This window comes from Microcebus murinus, chromosome 1 (assembly GCF_040939455.1).
Source record: "Microcebus murinus isolate Inina chromosome 1, M.murinus_Inina_mat1.0, whole genome shotgun sequence".
Classification (NCBI taxonomy): Eukaryota; Metazoa; Chordata; class Mammalia; order Primates; family Cheirogaleidae; genus Microcebus; species Microcebus murinus.
Window position 1 is genome coordinate 86,675,874 of NC_134104.1, and position 20,479 is coordinate 86,696,352.

The 20,479-nt window shown below is 32.4% G+C and overlaps 1 protein-coding gene across 3 annotated transcripts in view; it reads right to left on the minus strand.

The window, feature by feature from the left end:
• Positions 1–20,479, minus strand: part of NAALADL2 (N-acetylated alpha-linked acidic dipeptidase like 2) — a 1,254,620-nt gene that overhangs the window by 543,015 nt on the left and 691,126 nt on the right. For all 3 annotated transcript variants that reach the window (XM_076003772.1, XM_076003759.1, XM_076003769.1), the window contains one exon: positions 13,853–14,126. In XM_076003772.1, the coding sequence (XP_075859887.1) occupies positions 13,853–14,126 (274 nt within the window). The remainder of the gene's footprint in view (positions 1–13,852; positions 14,127–20,479) is intronic.

Here is a 20,479-nt window from a genome sequence, read left to right on the forward strand (position 1 = left end):
ACTCTTATGACCTTGTTTAACCTTAATTACCTTCTGGTAGACTCTCCCTCCAAAGACAGTCACACTGGGGGTTTGGGTTAAACATGAATTTTGAGGAAGGAGACAGAAAAGTGTCCTAGACTATATATTTCCTAGGATCACAAAAGTTCTCATTCTCTTTAATATAACACTTATATAGTGGGAGGAACAAAGTTATTTAGAGGTTAATAAAAAATAACTTCTAACATAATGGTTTGGATTTCCAGAAGAGTACTCTAGATCTTATTATTAAGGTCTGAGGCCGGGCGCTGTGGCTCACGCCTGTAATCCTAGCTCTTGGGAGGCCGAGGCGGGCGGATTGCTCAAGGTCAGGAGTTCAAAACCAGCCTGAGCAAGAGCGAGACCCCGTCTCTACTATAAAAAAAATAGAAAGAAATCAATTGGCTAACTGATATATATATAAAAAATTAGCCGGGCATGGTGGCACATGCCTGTAGTCCCAGCTACCAGGGAGGCTGAGGCAGAAGGATCGCTCGAGCCCAGGAGTTTGAGGTTGCTGTGAGCTAGGCTGACGCCACGGCACTCACTCTAGCCTGGGCAACAAAGCAAGACTCTGTCTCAAAAAAAAAAAAAAAAAAAAAAAAAAAAAAGTCTGTGTGAGCTGTGTGAGGGAGAAATTTCATGATCAGTAAAATAATTTAAATAAAAAAATCTATCATCCGTAATAAATAATAAATGCAAATATAAAATTTGTACCTTTTTTTACAAATATAGGTATAATATAATAATTCAAAGATATCTGGCATCAAATTATCCAATAAATGTGACACAATGGGAATAAAAGTGTACATTTCTATTTCACATTAATTTCTCCAATGCTGATAATCCTCTGTTATTTTCAATATGAAACCTATCACAAATGAAATATTCAATCTCTTACTAGAATTTTAATTTTCAAAAAAAATTTTTCTTTTGAGTGATAAATAAAATTTGGGAGAACATAAAGTATAATTCCAAGAAATAAAAAAATTCTACATTATTAATAAAGAAAAAATAGATCAATCAAAACTTTTAAAACTGATCAACCTCAACTTGCTCACATATGCACAGAAAAAATAAACAGGAGTAGCTATTTCCAAACTGGATAAATGATTTTCTAATTCCTATTCAGGTTTATTCTCTTATTCTCTAAATACAATAATCATACTAGATAGAAACAAACATTGAATCTAGACCAAAATTAGTGATATCACAAAGTTAATTGGGTTAGAAATTCATAATTCTGTTTGATACAATAGCTCTACAAAGTTTATGTCATATAGGTATACTCTTCACTGAAAATGAGATATCTATATAGTTTAGTAACAAAAAAGACAACTAGGATTCTAGTGGATTCGCATTGCTGTTGACTAGAAAAAAATCATATGATAAAACTGTACAGATATATATTTGAATATATAATTAAATCTCCACACATACATAAATAAGGACATATATGAACCCATCCATACATTCACACATTGACAACAGTCACTCTTCATCTTTAGCACCAAGCACTGTTCTTGGCACATGTAGCCACTCAATAAAATAAGTGAATGAATGAATAAATGAGTATTGAATGAATATATCCAAATGGAGTAGTTAATGCTGAAAAAGAGGGATCATAAATCACTTAAGAAAGAATAATATTTGTATTTTGTCCTGGAGTGAGAAAAAATGTATTGAAATAAACTAGGCACTCTTTAGAAGCTGGTGCAAAGAAATAAATTATAAATATCAATCATGGCAACAACTCTAACAGATGAATTACTAGAATTATCCCCATTTTACATATAAGAAAATCAAGGTAAAGAAATGTTAAGAAACATACTCTGGGTCACACAGCTACTAAATAGTAGAGTAGTAATGCAAAGATAGACAGTCTGACTCTATGGTCCAGACTCCCCCACATAGTATGTGACCACATCATTATCATTTCTGTCTATTTTTGTAAGGAGATGGAAGGCGAATGAAAAGGTGGTGGCCCTTTTGAGGATTACACAGATAATGAGAAGCTGATTCTACAAAAACCTAGGAGTCTAACCTTAGGTTAGTATGTGAACTTTTCTGGATCTCAGTGTCCTCATTAGTGAAATGAGGGCTTTGAGACAGAGCAGTGATTTAGATCAATGGGACCTAACATCAATGATAATAAAAAGTCAAAATTCTTACATGGCCAATTATGCCCTGTATTATCCTTTCTCCATACTGCTCTAAGACCTGATATCTTCTACCGGGGCTGGCTTCAGGGATTTGTGTTCCTGTGCAGCTGCACAAGGGTCTGTGCTTAGAAGGGTCTCCTGTCTTGTTTAATGCTCTGTCGTCCCTCTCTTTAAATTCTTAATAATTTTTTTTTAATATGGGATCCTATATTTTCATTTCATATTGGGTCCACAAATTCTATAGTCAGCCCTCCCTACTATTCTACACTGTCCTCCCTAGCTCAACCCCAGCAAACGACTGTCCCATCCACACTGTCCCATAGAGTCTTGGCTTTAGCTATTCCTTTTTATTAGAAATGCACCCTCTACTCCAGATCTATTTGACACATTGTACTGCCATTTTCAAGTCTTCCTTAAAATTTCAGCTGTCCAATTATGCCAACTATGCCATTGAATGCTGCTCCATTGAATGCTGCAATCTCCCCTATTCAAGACAGCATTATCAATCCCTTTTATTCTGCTCTTACTTTTCAACAGCATGTTTTAATATCTAAATAACTATAACTAATTAATCATATATATGTGTGTACGTATACACATATAATTTACTTCTTTATTATGTTGATTATCTTTACCCTCTATAATGTTTAAGTTCCACTAGGGCTGGGATCTTTGCTCTGCTCATGGATTTATGCCAAGCAGTTAGAACAGTATGAAGTACATAGTAAATAAACATTAATATTTGTTAAATTATTAATGGCTTTAACAGTTTACGAAAAGGTGAAACATGATCTCCAAAAGAAATCTACTGCCTAATACATAAAATGGTCAAAGCGAAGCAAAATTGTTCATAGCGTTACCAGCTAGGGAATCCCATGCATACTTTTCATCCCCCATGACTCACGTGACCTTTCGCAAAGGCAAAAAGATTTCCTATATTATTTTTCCAATAGATACTAAAAGTTTGAGACTTTTAGAAAAGTAACCAACTTTCTCCTGCCTTCTCCTAATATCGTAAGCAGTCAGATTTTAAGGACATCACCAAATAGGCTAGATGTTTGCTTCAGGGACACGAGATTTTAGAAAGTTCCATTCCTGCCTATACAGAAATGTAGAGACCTCCCTGAGCAGAAGCAACACAAGAGTAACTAAAAGAAAATCAGAATTGTCATTTTTCTCTAGTCAGCTAAACACACTAAATGGAACAATCATTAGAAGTAACTATGTCAGAGAAATGCCCCTGGGACAATCCACCTGTGGGTGTGCTGGGCTCCACACTGGGGAACATTCCTGTACTGTGATTCTCCTCCACCTTGAGGTAATAAAAATTATTCATGCTTATGATTAATGCTTTGAAAATCTTTCAGACTTGACATTTCCAACCAAATCAATCACTCTGAGCCCTCCCAGTACTTTTCTAAGAGAGATTCAGAATGTATAAAATGTGTGAAAAGCCTGTTTTGACTAAAACAGCAATTTTCTACTCAAATTCAGAAATGATAAACCCAGGCATATCTGATAATGATAAAATACAATAGTATCACAAGTACTGTTCATCTCAAACCAAGTTTTACTTTAGAAGTTTACTACTATCTTATATAATCTAGCTTTGAATCCTCTTCAAATTAAAGTACTTATGTTTATCAAAAACTTGTAAAATAAAAATGATCATCTAAGTTTACCTTCTTCATTTCTAGAAAGCATACTAGTATTTATAAAGAGTTCAAAATTCAGAGATTGTTAGAATTTCATTAGTATTAATACTTCTTTTTCAAGTTCACTCAAGGCTTTGCATCACAGACATTATCATGAAGAGCATAATGTACTGAAATATGAAAACCAACATTGCTTTCCCCGACTCCTGTGGCAGACATCAGTAAGCAATCATCACCCTCTCAAACTCCTTCTTAAAATAGTATTCCACCTAATCAGGACCAATTAGATAGAGATTGGCACAAGCAGGAGAAATATTTTAAATATTTAATAATTAGTACAGCACAAGTACTAATCAGTTAAAATGAACTCCCAACTAGAAGGGATGCTTGCTAGCAGAGGAGGTGTATTCCAACTGAATTCGACATCAAGCATGAGACACACAATCCATTTTGCTGTCTTTGATGTAAAGGATCAAACAAGGGGTATCTCCTAAATTTTATCATTTTTTCTTTACTGTAATATATACACTGGCTGAAAAAAAATATATTTTATTATGATACAGTAAAGACAATGCTTAATGGCACAGTGACTGTTTCAATAGCAGAAATAACAAAGATAAGCCAGAGTTGCTACTTGTCTAGACATATAGTAATTGTTTTATAAATTTGTAAAATGTCTTCAGTTTTATAATCTAACATATAATGCATAACCATTTGAAGATGAAAAATTTGAGTAAAAATGGTTTGATATAGAAGTTTAACCAAAGTGAAACACAGTTCTGTCAGGATTCCATTTCCATATATTAAGTCTATATTTACCAAAGTCAATAGACAAAATAATGCAAGTTTAAAATAAACTGTCATGCTAGATTAAGAAAATATAGATTATCAGGAAGAAAATTTTTTTACAGTTTCTAGAATTTAATGAATATTGCCTTTGAGATTATTTAGCTTCCCATTCGTATTATTTAGTCAACATTAAAAACAATAATTGGATGAGTATTTTTCCTTTTAGCCATTTCATTTTAAAAGTAAAAAAATGTATCTTTTAAAAAATAAATTATGAAAAATATGTAGAGGAGTAGGAGAAAATGGCAGGAGCAAATAGAATTTTGGAAGCTCAATGAAGAGAGTATTAATTATTTCACTTTTCAATAATATATATCAGACTATATTCTAGTTTCTGCAGAAAACTAGAAATAAAGCTCTCATTAAAAAAACAAAACAAAACAATCAACAACAATAGTGCTAGGCGATTGCTTCAGAGACAAGCAACCCAGAATGAAGTTGTGAAACTCAATCATGTGTCCTGGGGTGCGAGTGAAGGGCAATGGGGAAACATGGCTGCTGCTTTGAAAGTCCCAGCAGAAAGGTGGTGGGCCAGTTGTTTAAGGAGCAGAATGGAAGATCAATTGCTGTTTTGCAAAATGCTCCAGGAGCCAGAAGTATCCTAGGAAGGCTTAATCTCACAGATAATCTTAGAGAAATCTTGAAAAGAATTTACCTCTTGATCTTCTACCAGCTCTGTCAACAAGGTCAACTTTATCTGCCAATATCAGACCTTGGGAAATATGAAGGAAATTCCCTGCCTCTTTCAATGCTATTTTTTAACTTTTGAGTGGCTTCTGTGGCCCTAGATGGAAGAGGTAGTGGATTTGACTAGGACTCTGAGCACACTCTCACTTTCTACCCCATGGCAGAGTTCTTGGTTTTGTCTAAGCCACTCTAATATTGTGGCCCTGCCTAAATTGGCAATCTAATCCATACCCTCTTGCTGAGTACTGGATAGTTGTATGGTAGTAAAATGTCTCTCTGGTGGATAAAAAAGTTCTGATATGTCAAATTTTCAAGTTTCTGTGGTTTAAAGATTCTCACTATACTTGATTTCAAATGACCAATAGGGTATTGCATCATGAGGAATTGAAAGGAGATCATCAAAATTAGGAAAGATGCACAAAATCAAATCTCAGTAGCTGGAGTGAACTGTCTTGAGCAATTAATAGCTCTAACTCACCACTGGGATACTTGTGTGGCTGTCTAAAGTGATAGGGCAATACATTACTTAAAGTTTTGCTAGGTGGTTGAGAACAGAAAACACATTTACTTTAGAGATACAGGTTGAAACTTGTGCTTAGGCCCTGGTCAAGGGGAAAGAGTCTCTCTAAAGGCAGATGAGAGCAAAGGTAGATAACAGGAAAAGAGAGATAAGGACAAAAGGAGGTTCACAGGAGACCAAAGCTATCAGGAAATTGAATATTGGGTGTATGTGTGTGTTATGAGAAGGATTAAACTGTACAGAATTGTTATGACATGATATAAAAGGAAAACAAAATCAATACTTAATCATTTATGTCCCGTGATAGACATTTTACTAAGCAGATTGTTATCAATTGTTTTCAGTCTCTTCGGAACACTTATATATTGTAGATATTCCTGACAATTTCATAGGTGAAGAAACTGGAACTTAGAATATTTAAATAATTTGCTAGTATTCATAGCAGTATCAAGGCATGTAGTTTTATAATTGCTTACCTAAATGCCAGTTTCTCCTATTAGATTGCCAGCTGCATGGGGCAGGGCCCAAAGCTTTCTTATTTATCACTATGTCCCTGTGATTAGCATACAAAAGGTACTCAGTATGTATTTGCTGAATGTGGAATATTTCTTATTATATTAGTGAGACCCAGCTGGCTAAATTCTATATTAGTTAATCTCTTAGTATTAAATTAAAATATAAGGAATAAGAATAATCACAAGGCACTTTATTTAATAAATGATACTTGACTTACTAAGTATATTGAACAAGTGGCAAATTCAAAAGAATTCTTCCCAGAGGCCATGAAAGTCACATGACAGAATTTTCCTTCTTCTAAAATCAGTTGGATTAGTGTATTGAAAAAATGCATAAATCGAAGGATCAACTTTTCCACAGAGCTCTCTATTTCTGAAAAGACTAAATTTGTATTACTTACTGAAATGAGGTAAACCTTAGTTGTAAACTACATATGTAAATTCTAACATTTGATAGAAATTAAAATAAAAATTAAATCTTCTAAGAAAGTTACATTATCACTTAACTTTGTAAGTGGTATGCTTTAAATCAAATCAGACATAAAAATAAAAACTCTGTAATTCTCTGTCAAATAATAATTATGGTGATGCAAAATCTTTAGAAATAACTTTAGGCAAATTAAAAGTCTGTATCCAGGCCGGGCGCGGTGGCTCACGCCTGTAATCCTAGCACTTTGGGAGGCCGAGGCGGGCGGATTGCTCAAGGTCAGGAGTTCGAAACCAGCCTGAGCGAGACCCCGTCTCTACCAAAAATAGAAATAAATTAATAGACCAACTAAAAATATATATACAAAAAATTAGCCGGGCATGGTGGCGCATGCCTGTAGTCCCAGCTACTCGGGAGGCTGAGGCAGTAGGATCGCTGAGCCCCGGAGATTGAGGTTGCTGTGAGCCAGGCTGACGCCACGGCACTCACTCTAGCCTGGGCAACAAAGTGAGACTCTGTCTCAAAAAAAAAAAAAAAAAAAAAAAAAAAGTCTGTATCCAAACACTTTCTCACTAAACTAAAAAACACCACATTTGTTGTAACGAAGTGGAGGACACAGTTCATTGCACTTTAACCACTTAGATGAGTTTAGCTATCTTTATTTTAAAACTTTTTATTTCATAAAATAGGCTTTTGTTCTCTTTCCCAGGTAGAAGATGTAATCTCTTTAAAAAATATTTAACTATGGACAATATGTTGTGTTAGATAATTTCTTTATTTGGAAATGCTTCAGTCTAAACATTAAATGCAGTGAAAAAAAGATATACCTTAAATATGTGGAAACTAATCCTATGGTTATTAAACTTAAATAAGAAAGAAGCAATTATGGAATTGTTTTGTTAGCTCAGTTGGTTAGTAAAAACAGCTCATGAAACCAGAAACAGAAGGTCATATTGGGCCAAGGGACTTTATGCAGAAAAAAATTAATAACAGCTATATACTGCTGTGTTCAGGGTCATTTATTTCACACTTGTGTACTGTTGCCAAAAGATGGATTCACAAGAAAGAAAGGAGGGAGATAGATAATATGCAAAGTCATTCTCACCATTGAAAAGCTGTTTCAAGCTCATATATCTCTGTTTGTGAGACAGTAGCTTAATCTTCCTACCTAGGCAGCAAAAGTTTAAATAACATAATTCCATTCTACTCCCCTAGCTCTCTGATATTTTTATCTATAACAGAAAGCATTCAGAGCCAAATACATATAGCTCTGCCTTTTGCCATAACCCTGATAACTTTGCTTTTGTTTGAAAATATTAAAAAGAAAAGAGAAAGATACAGTTTTTATAGCCATGAGAAAATAGACATCTGATTGTAAGTTATCCAAGGATTCCATGCAGTAGTTATATTTTTTTCTCTTTAAGGTTTTCTGACAAAATATTTGATACAGTGTTCAGATTTCATATGTTAAACAATTATGTCTTGATATTTTACACATAAAGACGAGCAATGCTCTTCGGGCCCAACTTGACATGATTTATCATTCTGAATTCAAGAATAAAACATTTCATTCTAATTTCTTTGAGCTTTCAGTTTTAATTAAAAATATGATCAGGGTATTATGTACATTGTATTATGTATTCATACTTGTCAAGGCATCTTTCTCCCTGATGATTAATATTTGTCATGCTAAACAGAATACAGAAAGATTATATTCAGGCAGTATGATAAATATGATAACTGTTTATACTTCTAAATCTTGATATATTGTTCTGATAATTTCTCAATTTCTCTCATTTAAGTGTGTCTACTGTCTACCAAATAATAATAATAGCTAACATTTATTGAATGCTCTCTAAATGCCATGCACTTTACATGATTTATATCATTTCTTCCCCACAATAACCATTTAAGGTACTATTAATATTCCCCTTATACAGATGAGGACACTGAGTATTAGGAATTTTAGCAATCACCCCACATTTGTACAGCTTGTAAGGGAGGGTGCTAAATTTGGGCTCTTGAACGCCACTCTCTGCAGAATAAGCTAATGATAAATATGTTAATAATATGTCTTATGCACAGTTCTTGAGTTGTTGAAAATAAGATTCCATAAAATAGCATTATTTGGCTTGTCTTTCAGACAAAATAAGTGCTTTATAGAAGGAAAAGATCCAAAATCCATAAAATGTATAAGAATAAGAACAAATCCTCTTCTCAAAAAGAACATAGCAATCTCTCTAATGTTTATTAAGTATTAATGTGGGCTTTACTTTTCTACATTTTCCTGGCTTTCACAAAGGACAAAAGAAATAATTGCACAGGAATTATATAAAAGCTCTATTTTCCATTTATAAAATTGACTAGACATTTTCAGCACTCAGTATCAATGTCAGTATTAACCTTAAGATGATATTATAGTAGATATTTACCTTGCAATAAAAATATAAATCACTGTTTATTCTCTGAAGCTAAACTTACCATGGTAAATTATTTATATATCTATTTTAATATGCATTTTGCATCTGACAGGACAGCTCTCCTTAGAACCCTTTTACTGACCCACCTGCCATTATGAAGGGGTAAACAATGTCACCTTTCTAGTGCACGATGAATTACAAAGAAGTTGTAAAGTATACCATCCATCATGCTGGCACTAAGTAGGTTTCCAAAGTAGATCTCAGATATCACAAATGCTATTTAGACTGTTACGAGAAAGTGCAAATTGGAAGCTTATACAAAATGGTCATATGATGAATGGACATGACAGGTCTTCAAAGAAAAGGGGCACTCCTCTTCTATAAATAACCTTGTCAAAAGCAAAAATTTGTGAGGAGCTTTGTGAGCAGTCAGACTAGAATAATTTAAGATTGTTAATAGCTCTGCCTGATAGAAACTCATGCAAACACAATGTAATCAAAATAAAAAACGAGGTATACCCAAATCATTAGCAGTAACCACTGAAGCTTGATTTGAATTAGGGAATGGTCTGAAGAGATACAGGAAAATCACCAGTGTCTTATTTGTTAGAGTATGTGACTTTCAATATTATATCTAAAACATGTATGAAATATATGCACGTATTTTATATGGATATGCAATAGTTACCTAGAAATTGCTTTTGAAAATCATAATACTAATATCCTTGAGTTTAAGAAAATCAATATCAATAACTTATTATATGCTTTCTTGACATAGATATTTAAATTATTATGTACTTAGTATAATAGATTTGCATTATTAATACCATTTTAAAATAGATAATGTCTTCATCTAATTTGCATGATTAATTTCTCAAATTATGTTCTTCAAATACAAGGTGTTTGTTTTATCCATATTGCATTTTAGTTTCTTTAACAATCCCTTTTATTTAGCCCTAATATTTCTAACATGGAGTATATTTCTAAATGTACGGTTAACTATTTTCTCCCTTTTAATAACTGCTTTTTCAAGTCTTTTGCAAGTCTTCTCTATTAAAAATGGCAGTTCTAATACATTTACAAATGATAGGAGAGTCCCAAATAAGGATTTAAGACTTTAAGGACATGTGGATAATTCTATGAATCTGCAGTAGATATTGGTTTTCTTTTATATGAAAAATAGGGAAATTTAAACATTTCTTGCTGATAAGTTAAACAAGTAGAAAACTCTCAGAGATAATAGTTATACAGAACATAAAAAAAGAGAAAAAAACACCTTAGTTCCCTTAATGAAATAATTAAAAAAAATAAATTTTGTAAGAAATAAAGGGATCTTCTTTGATATAGATAAAATCACTGGTTGGTCCTCTAACTTTTTAATTTTTTTAAATTAGCTGTTTCAGTACAATGTCAAAGCCTAGAAACAGGTGTATATTGCAAGAGCTGTGAAAGATAGTGACATAAGGGAAAGGCCTGCTGAACTCTGCCTTGTCCCACATATCTTGACTTTCATAGAAATTATTGTCAAACCTGTGCCAAAAGGCAAAATTAAAAGGCCATGGTTATAGACACATACACATGTATACCAGTTTGAAAGTTAAAAAATTGGCTGTTTCATTTAACTAAAATGTCTTTTGTGTCTCTTCTTCTTCATTTTTTTTTTTTCCCTTGGAGACAGGATCTCATTCTGTCATTCAGTCTATAGTGTGGTGGCATCATCAGAGCTCACTGTAACCTCAAACTCCTGGGCTCAAGTGATCCTCCTCCCTCAGCCTTCAGAGTAGCCGGGACCACTATGCCTGGCTTAAGTTTTTATAATTTATTATAGAGACAGAGTCTTGCTATGTTGCTCCGGCTAATCTTGAACTCCTCGTCTCAAGCGATCCTCCCGCTTTGACCTCCCAAAATGCTAAGATTATAGGCAGGAGCCACTGGGCCTGGCTTTGTGTCATCTCTTGACAAGAGAAAAAAAAAATGAGGGGAAAAAAGAAGAATGTGGGAAGAAAAAGAAGAGAGAAAGAACTGCATATTTGTATTTGGATAAGAAAAAAGTAACTATTTCATGTGAAGGAATCTAAAAAGAAAGCTATTGAACCTGTTAAACATGTAATTGAAATGCTGATAGTATGTAACTAATTATTGTCTATAACTTATAATTGTAAATGGGTGAGGGGGTAGGGTTGAAGAACATTATCAGTACACTTAGAATTCAGATTTCTAGTTTGTAAACTCTGATGATATGAAATTGTTGAGGAAACAAAAAGGTACTCAAGTAAAATTTATGGAGCCTAGAGTTAAAATTTATGCAAGCTAACTTTAGCCTCCATAAACAATGACTACTAAACTTGAATATAAAAAACAAACATACAGTTATATATAATATTCTGTGTCCCAACATCTGCACAAATATCATAGGACAATGACTTTGCTGAATAATGGAAAGCTAGAGCCAAGTAGATTCTTCAAAACTACCTTATGTCTGACTCAGCTTCCCCTACCCCATCTCAATGAGGATGTGTGTTTGCTGGTGGTGAGTGGTGAGTATGAATCACAAATCAGGAGCACACAATGTCTGTTATTATCCCTTTGAAACCAATGCAAACAGGTTATTATTGAAGTGTACCTCTGCCATTTTCTCCCCCTTATTGTACAGTAAGCTTTGAGTATAAAGGAACAGTGATATAAATCTGATTTTCCAAATGCAGTGAATCTCTACCTTAGACAGTAAGACCAACAACTATTTTCTCTCATAAGGGACTTTGGAATCCAGGGGAAGCTACATAGACATATATTTCTTTCCTTGGTCTGTGTGGAAACTGGACTATCTCAATATGAAATAGTAGGGGCATTGAGGGAGATTTTTTGTGTGTGGTGGACTCATATCTATGGGATTTATTTAATCATATTGTATCAGCAATCCACTTGGCTCAGTGGATTATTACAAAGGGCCATACAAAAGAAATGGGTACAGAGGTTGTAGTTTCATGACTCTTCCATATGACCTCAGTCAAGGAATAATCAATGTTTGCCAGAGGAAACTGAAAAGCAAGAAGATGGGAATGATTCTAATGACCCACTTGAACTTGTATTTTGCAGTTTTTCTCTGTTTTAGACATGATTTTGTTTAGGGGAGGAAATGACCTGAACTTGAGCCATTCGGGATAAAGAGGTGGGTTGAAAATGTGTAGGGATAATTGTAGGGTTAGGAGTCTGAGAGAAAATATGTGGGGTAACTTTTGGGCTTAAGGCCAAAGCTTCTGAGCCAAGGAAGGAGTGCTGGCTGCCTTCCTCTGTTTTTATTAATGTACAGGTGTGTTTCCATTATTGCCTTCCAGAAATAGTGTACATTAATCAAAGCAAATTACATGAGTCCTACACTAGAAATACTACAGACAGTTAATATTATATTAAATTTTAATTAATAGCAATACTTTCCAATGTCGTAATAGTTATATATAGTCCTTCTGTTAAATGTTAAAGTATGACACAACAGAGAACAGAAACAATGCTAAAGCATTGGAAAAGCTGCCCCTCCTCACCGCCACCATCGCCCCTAGAAAAGAAAAAAACATACTAGGAACAAGCATTCACTATTATCACTATTGTATTATTTTGAGTATTTCTGCAAAGTAATCATAAATGAATCATAGCTACTAATAAGTTAGAGTCTTAAAAATGTGTGCCATTAACAAGTCAGAAACATAACATTATTTTATTTGTATTAAATGAGGCAATCTACAATTTGATAAAAAAACTAAATGTGCTTGATAAAATTATACTTTTATTTTGAGACAGAAAACTTGCCCATATGAAGAAAACTAATGACCAATGTATGTTGTTGCATCTACCTTGTATATTGTTCTTACTATGGCCACACTCTGTTCTCTAGGATTCACAAGTATTAGTTAATTCTCACAACAACCTTATGAAGTTGGGACTATTATTATCCCCATTACAGAGTTGAGAAAGTTCTGCTCAAGATGGTTAAGTTAACATTAAGTAATTGGGAAATTGAGATTTAAAAGTAGTCTGTGTGGCTCTAGAAACCTTACATTCAGCCATTCTGCCAAAAAACACTACATTATAAACCGGTTAACCCAGAAAAGGTGGAGAAATAATTCACACCTAGCTTCTTGTTGCATGTGATTTCCATCATGAAAGCAGAGGCACTGCATTTCAAATCTTAAATGTGTGAATAATCACACCAATTTTCTACTTCATTTCTTGTGTGTATACATAATCTCAAAACAGAAACCTCTCATTTCTATTCTTTCTCTCCATAGCAATGTATTAAAATTTCCTTTTTCAAAACCATAGAATGAAATAGACTTGCCCTATATGGTCTTAGAAAATGTGAATGACTCAGTCACGCATTCAACACCTTCAAATTAAATTCTTCTAACATGTTTTCACTTTCAAAATATAACAAGAAAAGGGTCATGCAATCCAACTTCTTTTTCTTTCCTGGCACCTCCGCACTGAGAACATTTAATGGTTACTTTTGTATGTTGCATCTTGCCAGTTAGTTCAGTTTAGATGAAAGCCATTGTTTTCTAATTCCATTTCACTGTAAATGACAGAGACAAATGGTCATATTACCTTGAGAGTTCCTTTGGCAGAATAGGCTGCATATGAGTAGAGCACATCTTGGCTAGTGTCTTTTCTGGCTCTTTCGCTGCAGGGCTGGCCATTAGGATAGAAGCATTGACCACTGCTGTTCAGAGTCACAGTGCTGGGAGAAGGGCCTGGCAGATCAAGCAGCACAGAGTAATTTACAAACTGTATATCTTCTAGGCCCAAAGAAGTCCAATGAGTCTTGATCTGTTTTGAAATTTCCATGTCATCTTCACTTTTATACAGTTGTATGAAATTTCTGAAAGAAATTTAAAAAGCATACTTTAACCAAAAAAGAAAATCTTTATTCTTTTGAGATATGACTGCTTAATATATGAACAATTAATAATAGATGTTGTGGGATATTGAAAGATGAATAAGACAGGACCCTATTACAAGAAATTTACAGTTTGGTAGAATGATAGACTTGCACAGAAATTATGCTGAATCAAATACAGGATGAATTGATTTCTTAAATTAAGAACTAATAAAACACTACAAAACTGTAGAAATGAGTGATCAATGCCCACTAGTTCCTTTATTAGTTCTGATCCTTCTATCAACATCAACATAATCCTTTTAAAACTCAGTTCCAAAACTAGATGTCATGCTGGTTGAGGCAGTTTTGTATGATAGTTAATATGATTTCATATAAAATTATGTGATTAACATGTGGCTATTGCTTTTTAAAATAATACAGGAGAGCTCTTTAGATGCAATTTACATGTCAAATTACATGATGCTATGAGCACAATGATTTTCAATAATACCAAAATCAAAACACAGATTGCCAAACCAATATGAAATTAATGTTTATGTTGTACATTTTGTGCTTTATATATTATCCCTATGCCTATTCCACAATGCACAGCGACACTATCTATTTTAGTTTATGAAATTCTAGAAACCAGAAAATATCTGTTTAAAAAAATTTTGTATAGAACAGAATCGAACATGGGAACATAATAAAAATAATTTAATCTAGATAAAGTTTTTTTTTCCTTTTTAGCTGAAATGAAAAGGAATCATAAAGGGACCAGCTTCCTTTCTGGGTAAAAATATATCCTCTTAAATGAATTTTATTGCTAGCCACTCTATTACCTAAGTGTTTGATACCATTATTATTTTTGTTCATCACATTATTTTTCTCCCACATACTTATTTCTTCCTAGACCCTGTTTATTAGAGAACGCTTCATAAAAAACACACCTCGAAAGTAACAAGAAATAGATACAATAGTGTAGGAAAGATTACTGGAGACAAAAAATATATCTGCTGATACAGCTCAGAAGCTGGCCTATACAGCAAGATGCAATAAGAAGTAGTTTCCCAGTTGTTTTCTGTCTTTTTGAAGATACTCTTATACATTTTTTTCTTTTCCTGATTTTTTTTTTTAATTTTAAATATCTAGTTAAACCAGTCAACAGTGCCATGTAAATTTTATAGAAAAGGTGATGGAAGAATCCCATTTTTCATTCCTAATAGGACTGGTCTGCCTTCTACCTTGTTCTTTTGTTGTTTTTTCTCCTCCTTAGACTACCAACTTTCTTTACTACTACTGTACTCTCTCTCTCTGCATATTGGGAATAGGGCAGGTAAACAGTTAAAACTTAACACAATTTGATGAGAAAGTCATGTAGAAAGGTGAGTCAGTAATATTCTTTTAAAATATATATAAAGTGGGGTTTCAGAATACATATTTTATTTATGAAAATTTAGCTATATATAATCAACATTAACAGAAAAAGAGAAGAAAAATGTGAATACTCCTTTAGATTTTGTTTGCTCTTCTATCCAGTTAATTGATGAACATAAATCCACCAGAAAACATGCAAGATATTTGATCTGCCATTCCTTTTATTGATTTCAGTTCCAAAGTGCTTCATGGTGTAAACAACTCAACAAAACACTGAATGTTTTAAGATGCATATGTTATACTACACAATCTCAAAAGGCAAATAAAATACTTCTAAAGGTCCTCAATTGAAAAATCAGTGATTTGTCCCAATTCTGGAGAATTTCTAAGTATTATTCATACTAAGCTAAAATTACGTAGTGAAAGGATGTATGCATTCTTAACTTTCAATTAAATGGATATATACTTTCTTCATTATAACTTCCTTTTTCATATTATGAAATAATTTGAACATATGGAAATTTGTAACATGTATAAAATATGAAGAATAATAAAAGGAACAACCCAGTTTATGAAGTGGAACATCTCTAATATTATTAAAGCCTTTTGTATACTCTTTATGTATTCTGTCGCTTAACCTGATCCTCAGGTTAGCCATCAATCTGATTTTTTCATTTCCCATTGCTTTGTTTTTATAGATGTATATATATGAATATATATCCTTAATAATTCATTCTTTAATTTTGTGTGGTTTTACTTTTATATAATTGATATCTTATATATTGTTTGGAGACTTGCTTTTCTCACAATGTTTATGTATCCCCCAAATTTATATGTTGAAATCCTAACCAAGGTATAGGGTTTCTAATATTCCTCTGGGTTTTTTTTTTTTATCATTTCTCTTGAGATAAATATTTTAAAGTTGTTTCTAGTTTCTCATTATCATAAACAATGTCACATTGAATGTTATTATTCATGTTTCTTAATGGACATATGCAAGAGTTTCTCTAGGCAAGCAATTATCGGTCCATAGGTTGTAAACCTGTAAAATTTTAGTAAGAAACCTCAAAAAAAAAAAAGGCTTTTAAAAGGATTTTGATAATACTCCTACTAACTCTTCATGAGAGTTTTTATTCCCCCAATCCTCACCAACACTTGGTGTTTTCCATTATTTTATTTTATTTTAGTTTGTACTTTTGCCAGTGTTATGGGTGTGAAATTGTATTTTATTATGTATTTAACTGAGAAGTACAATCACTTGATTGCAGGATATGCTAAATGTTAACAGCTTCCCAAAGCTTTTTGTACACCCACAGTCAGTGTATCTAATTTTTGCTAACCAATGAATGTTAAATTGTATCCCACTGTGGTTTTAATTTGCATTTAGATTATTAATGAGGATCTGTTCACATATTATTTAACTATTCATATTTCCTTTTCTGTGCAATAAGCTGCTGTTGTGTTTTGCTCATATTTATAGAAGATTTTGTATGTTGTGGCTAATGCTTTTTTAGGTCTATTATGGCAAATATCTACTCCCAGTTTTGTCTTTTCTTTCCATTTTTAATGTCTTGTCTTATGATAGACAAAAATTCAGAATTTTAATGTAGATAATTAACATAATGTAATAGTTTGTATATTTTCCGACATGCTTAAGATATCCTTCTCAAACTTGAGATCATAAAGTTATTTAATTTTATTTTTCCTAAAATTTTTAAAGAACAGTTCTTCAAATTTCAGTGTTTGCCTAGATAAGGGGTGTGTGTGTGTGTTTGTGTGTGTGTTTTTGTGTACGTAGGAATCCAATTCTTTTTCCCATCTGAATAATTGTTTTAGCATTCCTTGTCAAATACTCTCCACTAATTTGCAATGATAACTCTGTCATATGAGTTTCCATATGTATATGGGTTTGTCTGAGCTTCCAAATCAATTCCATTAGTCTTTTTGATCAATCTTCATCATAATGTGCTGTTTTCATTACTATTACTTTATAATATGTAGCAATATCCAAAATAGTAAGTCACCCCACTATTCTTCTTCAAGAATATCTTAACTTTTTTTTGCTTTCCATATTAATATTGGAATGAGCTTATTAATTTCCATATCAAGATTGTAACTGCAATTACACTGAGACTAAAGATCAATTTGAAAAGAAATGCCATCCTTATAATAAAATAACAATAAATCCTTAATATTATTGCTATGGTGTGAATGCTTGTATACCCCCAAATTTATATGCTGAAATCTTAAGGGATTAGTGCCCTTATAAAAGATGCCAGAGGGAGCTTTTTTCCCCTTCCCATCATGCAAAGACACAGCTAGGAAGCATTGTCTATGAGGAAGCAGGTACCTCACCACGTACCACAGGTGCCTTGACCTTGGACTTCCCACCCTCAGAATTGTGAGAAATAAAGGTCTGTTGTTTTTAAGTTACCTCACCTAAGGTATTTTGTTATAGCTGCCTGAACATATTTAGCTAATGATCAAATATTTGGTCAATGTTATTAATAATATAAAACTATGTTTTAAAATTAAAATATTTATCTGCTGATTATTGCTGGTCTAGAGGAATATTATTCAGATGTTCTATTAAAAAATCTTGCTAAACTCTCTAATTATTTTTTACCATTTTTGTTTTCTATATAAAATATTGTATCATATGCAGATAATGAGGGCTTATTACTTCCTTTCTAGTCATTTATAGATTTTTTTGTATTCCTATATAGGCTATGATTTCCAGAAAATATGTAACGAAATATGTAGTAAGTGTGATAACAGACATCCATGTTGTATTGTAAATATCAGGTTAAAGATGTTCTTTCAATTCTTATGTTCTTAAGACTTTTACCAGAAATTCTGATGCCTTTATTAAGACAATCATATGATCCTTTTCTTTAAAATGGTAGATTACATTATTCATAAGATAAACTCTACTTTATAGAATACATTATAATTTTTAGCTATTATGTGATTTATTTTGCCAACATTTTGCTTATAACTTACACATCTATTTTGAAAAGTAAAGTTGGTATGTAATGTTCCTTTCAGGGATCATTTCTGTCTGATTTTGGTTTGTAATATACAAACTTCATAAAATGAAATAGGAAGTATTCCCTCTTGATCTGTTCTCTGGGAGCCATGGAATAGAATTAGAATTTTTGAAAGAGAAATTATTCTTCAACTAAGAATTGTCTGTACTTGTTCTTATTAGGAAAGACTATGAACTACTGATTCAATGTCTTTAATATAAGATATTTTAAAGTTTCTTATTTGAATCATAGCTCTTTAATTACACTCTGTGCTATCTTCTATTAATTTTCAAATTTCTAGGTTTCTGGTTTTATCACAGTTCTCTTTCTTGAGTTTTGGTGCCCTTGGGGATTTCTCTTACTATTCTGTCAGCTTAGAAAGTAGTCTTTTAAAGTGAGTATATCATAATGTATACAGCATCTATGTATTTTTCAGAATATATATGTCAAAAGACTACTCAAATCAGAAATATACTAACTTGAGAGCTGATTTCCCAAGTAATACATGATTTCTTTGTATGTATTGATTAATATTTCCACAACATTCAAGGGAAAAAACCCTGGAAAAGCAGTTAATGATTATGACCTAAGTTGCTGCTACCATAAACTTAAAATGCAAATATTTGTTCAAAATTAATTGATGTGATATCATTTGGCCTTTTAGTGATATTACCTTTTAGTGATTAAATTATTCAAATATTCTATAATATGGTTATTGAATGGTTAATGAATATGGTTATTGAATGGATTCAAATGAAAACACATTTTTAGTAATCTGAAAAATATTAGTATATTAATATAAAAAATGCATCCTAAAAGACTATAGAAAAGGTTTTGAATGCACATGATTATAGAAATACTGGTCTTTAAAAATGATAGAGAAAATATAATTTCTTAATAAATAGTGCCTAACATTCCAAACAGTTAATCATAATTTAATAAACATCTATTCCATTTCAGTCTTCCTAAGATTACTTTTTAATTCAGCTACATTTTAAAATTGTCTTTTAAATTTATCCAATTATTTATTTATACTTATCTTGTTCTTTAAAAATGATTTAAAGAGACTATATGAGTTCATTGTTTTGAAATTATGTAATTTTAAAATATAAATTATTTTAAATTAATCAACAGTCATTAAAACAAAGTCTCATTGATACAAATGGTTCAGTCAAAGAATTCTATTTATTAATCAATTCAAATCACTTGGAATATGAAAATGGATAGGTTTTATTGAAAATTTTAACAGTTTTTCTGATATTTTTCCTCCATGATAAATGTTTTGGGATTTATGGTGAACAGTTCTGCTATAATTAGGCAGTTTGCTGTATTAAATGAGAAATGTTATTAAATAATTAATTACAATATAATCTTAATGTACTAATATCAGAGATAGCTGCTAAAATAGGAGTGTGTTACCTAAAATCATAAGGTATTTATTTGACAGAAAGTTTTACTCTGCTTTAATTTTAAAAATAAGGGTTTCCATGGGCCAGTAGTTTTGGCAGGCAGCATAATGAATTGTCATGCCTGAGATTTGAATTTGGAAGTAACTTTGGCATTAACATTCCATTGGCCATGGGAGACTAGAAATAGGAGGATTTTGGCTTTGGTAGACAAAATTCTGTTTATATCAATGTTTAACACCTGCCACTGGATGAGCCACAGAGCAACGCTGATGTCAGAATTGGAGGAAGTGATGCATGTAGTATTCCTAGTACCAGGTTGAGTGCCAAGAGTATACTGTAAATGAACAGGGAAAGCAAACATCTAAAGAAAGATATTAGCATTACACAGGGAAAGAAATACATATACTAATGTCCACTGAGATTTTCTTATGTGTATATAAAATAACATATGCAGACATTCATATACTGTACAAGTTGATATTTTTCATATAGTATTAAAAAGTCAAAAATTTCCTTAAAGTTGTTATTTGAGTTGATA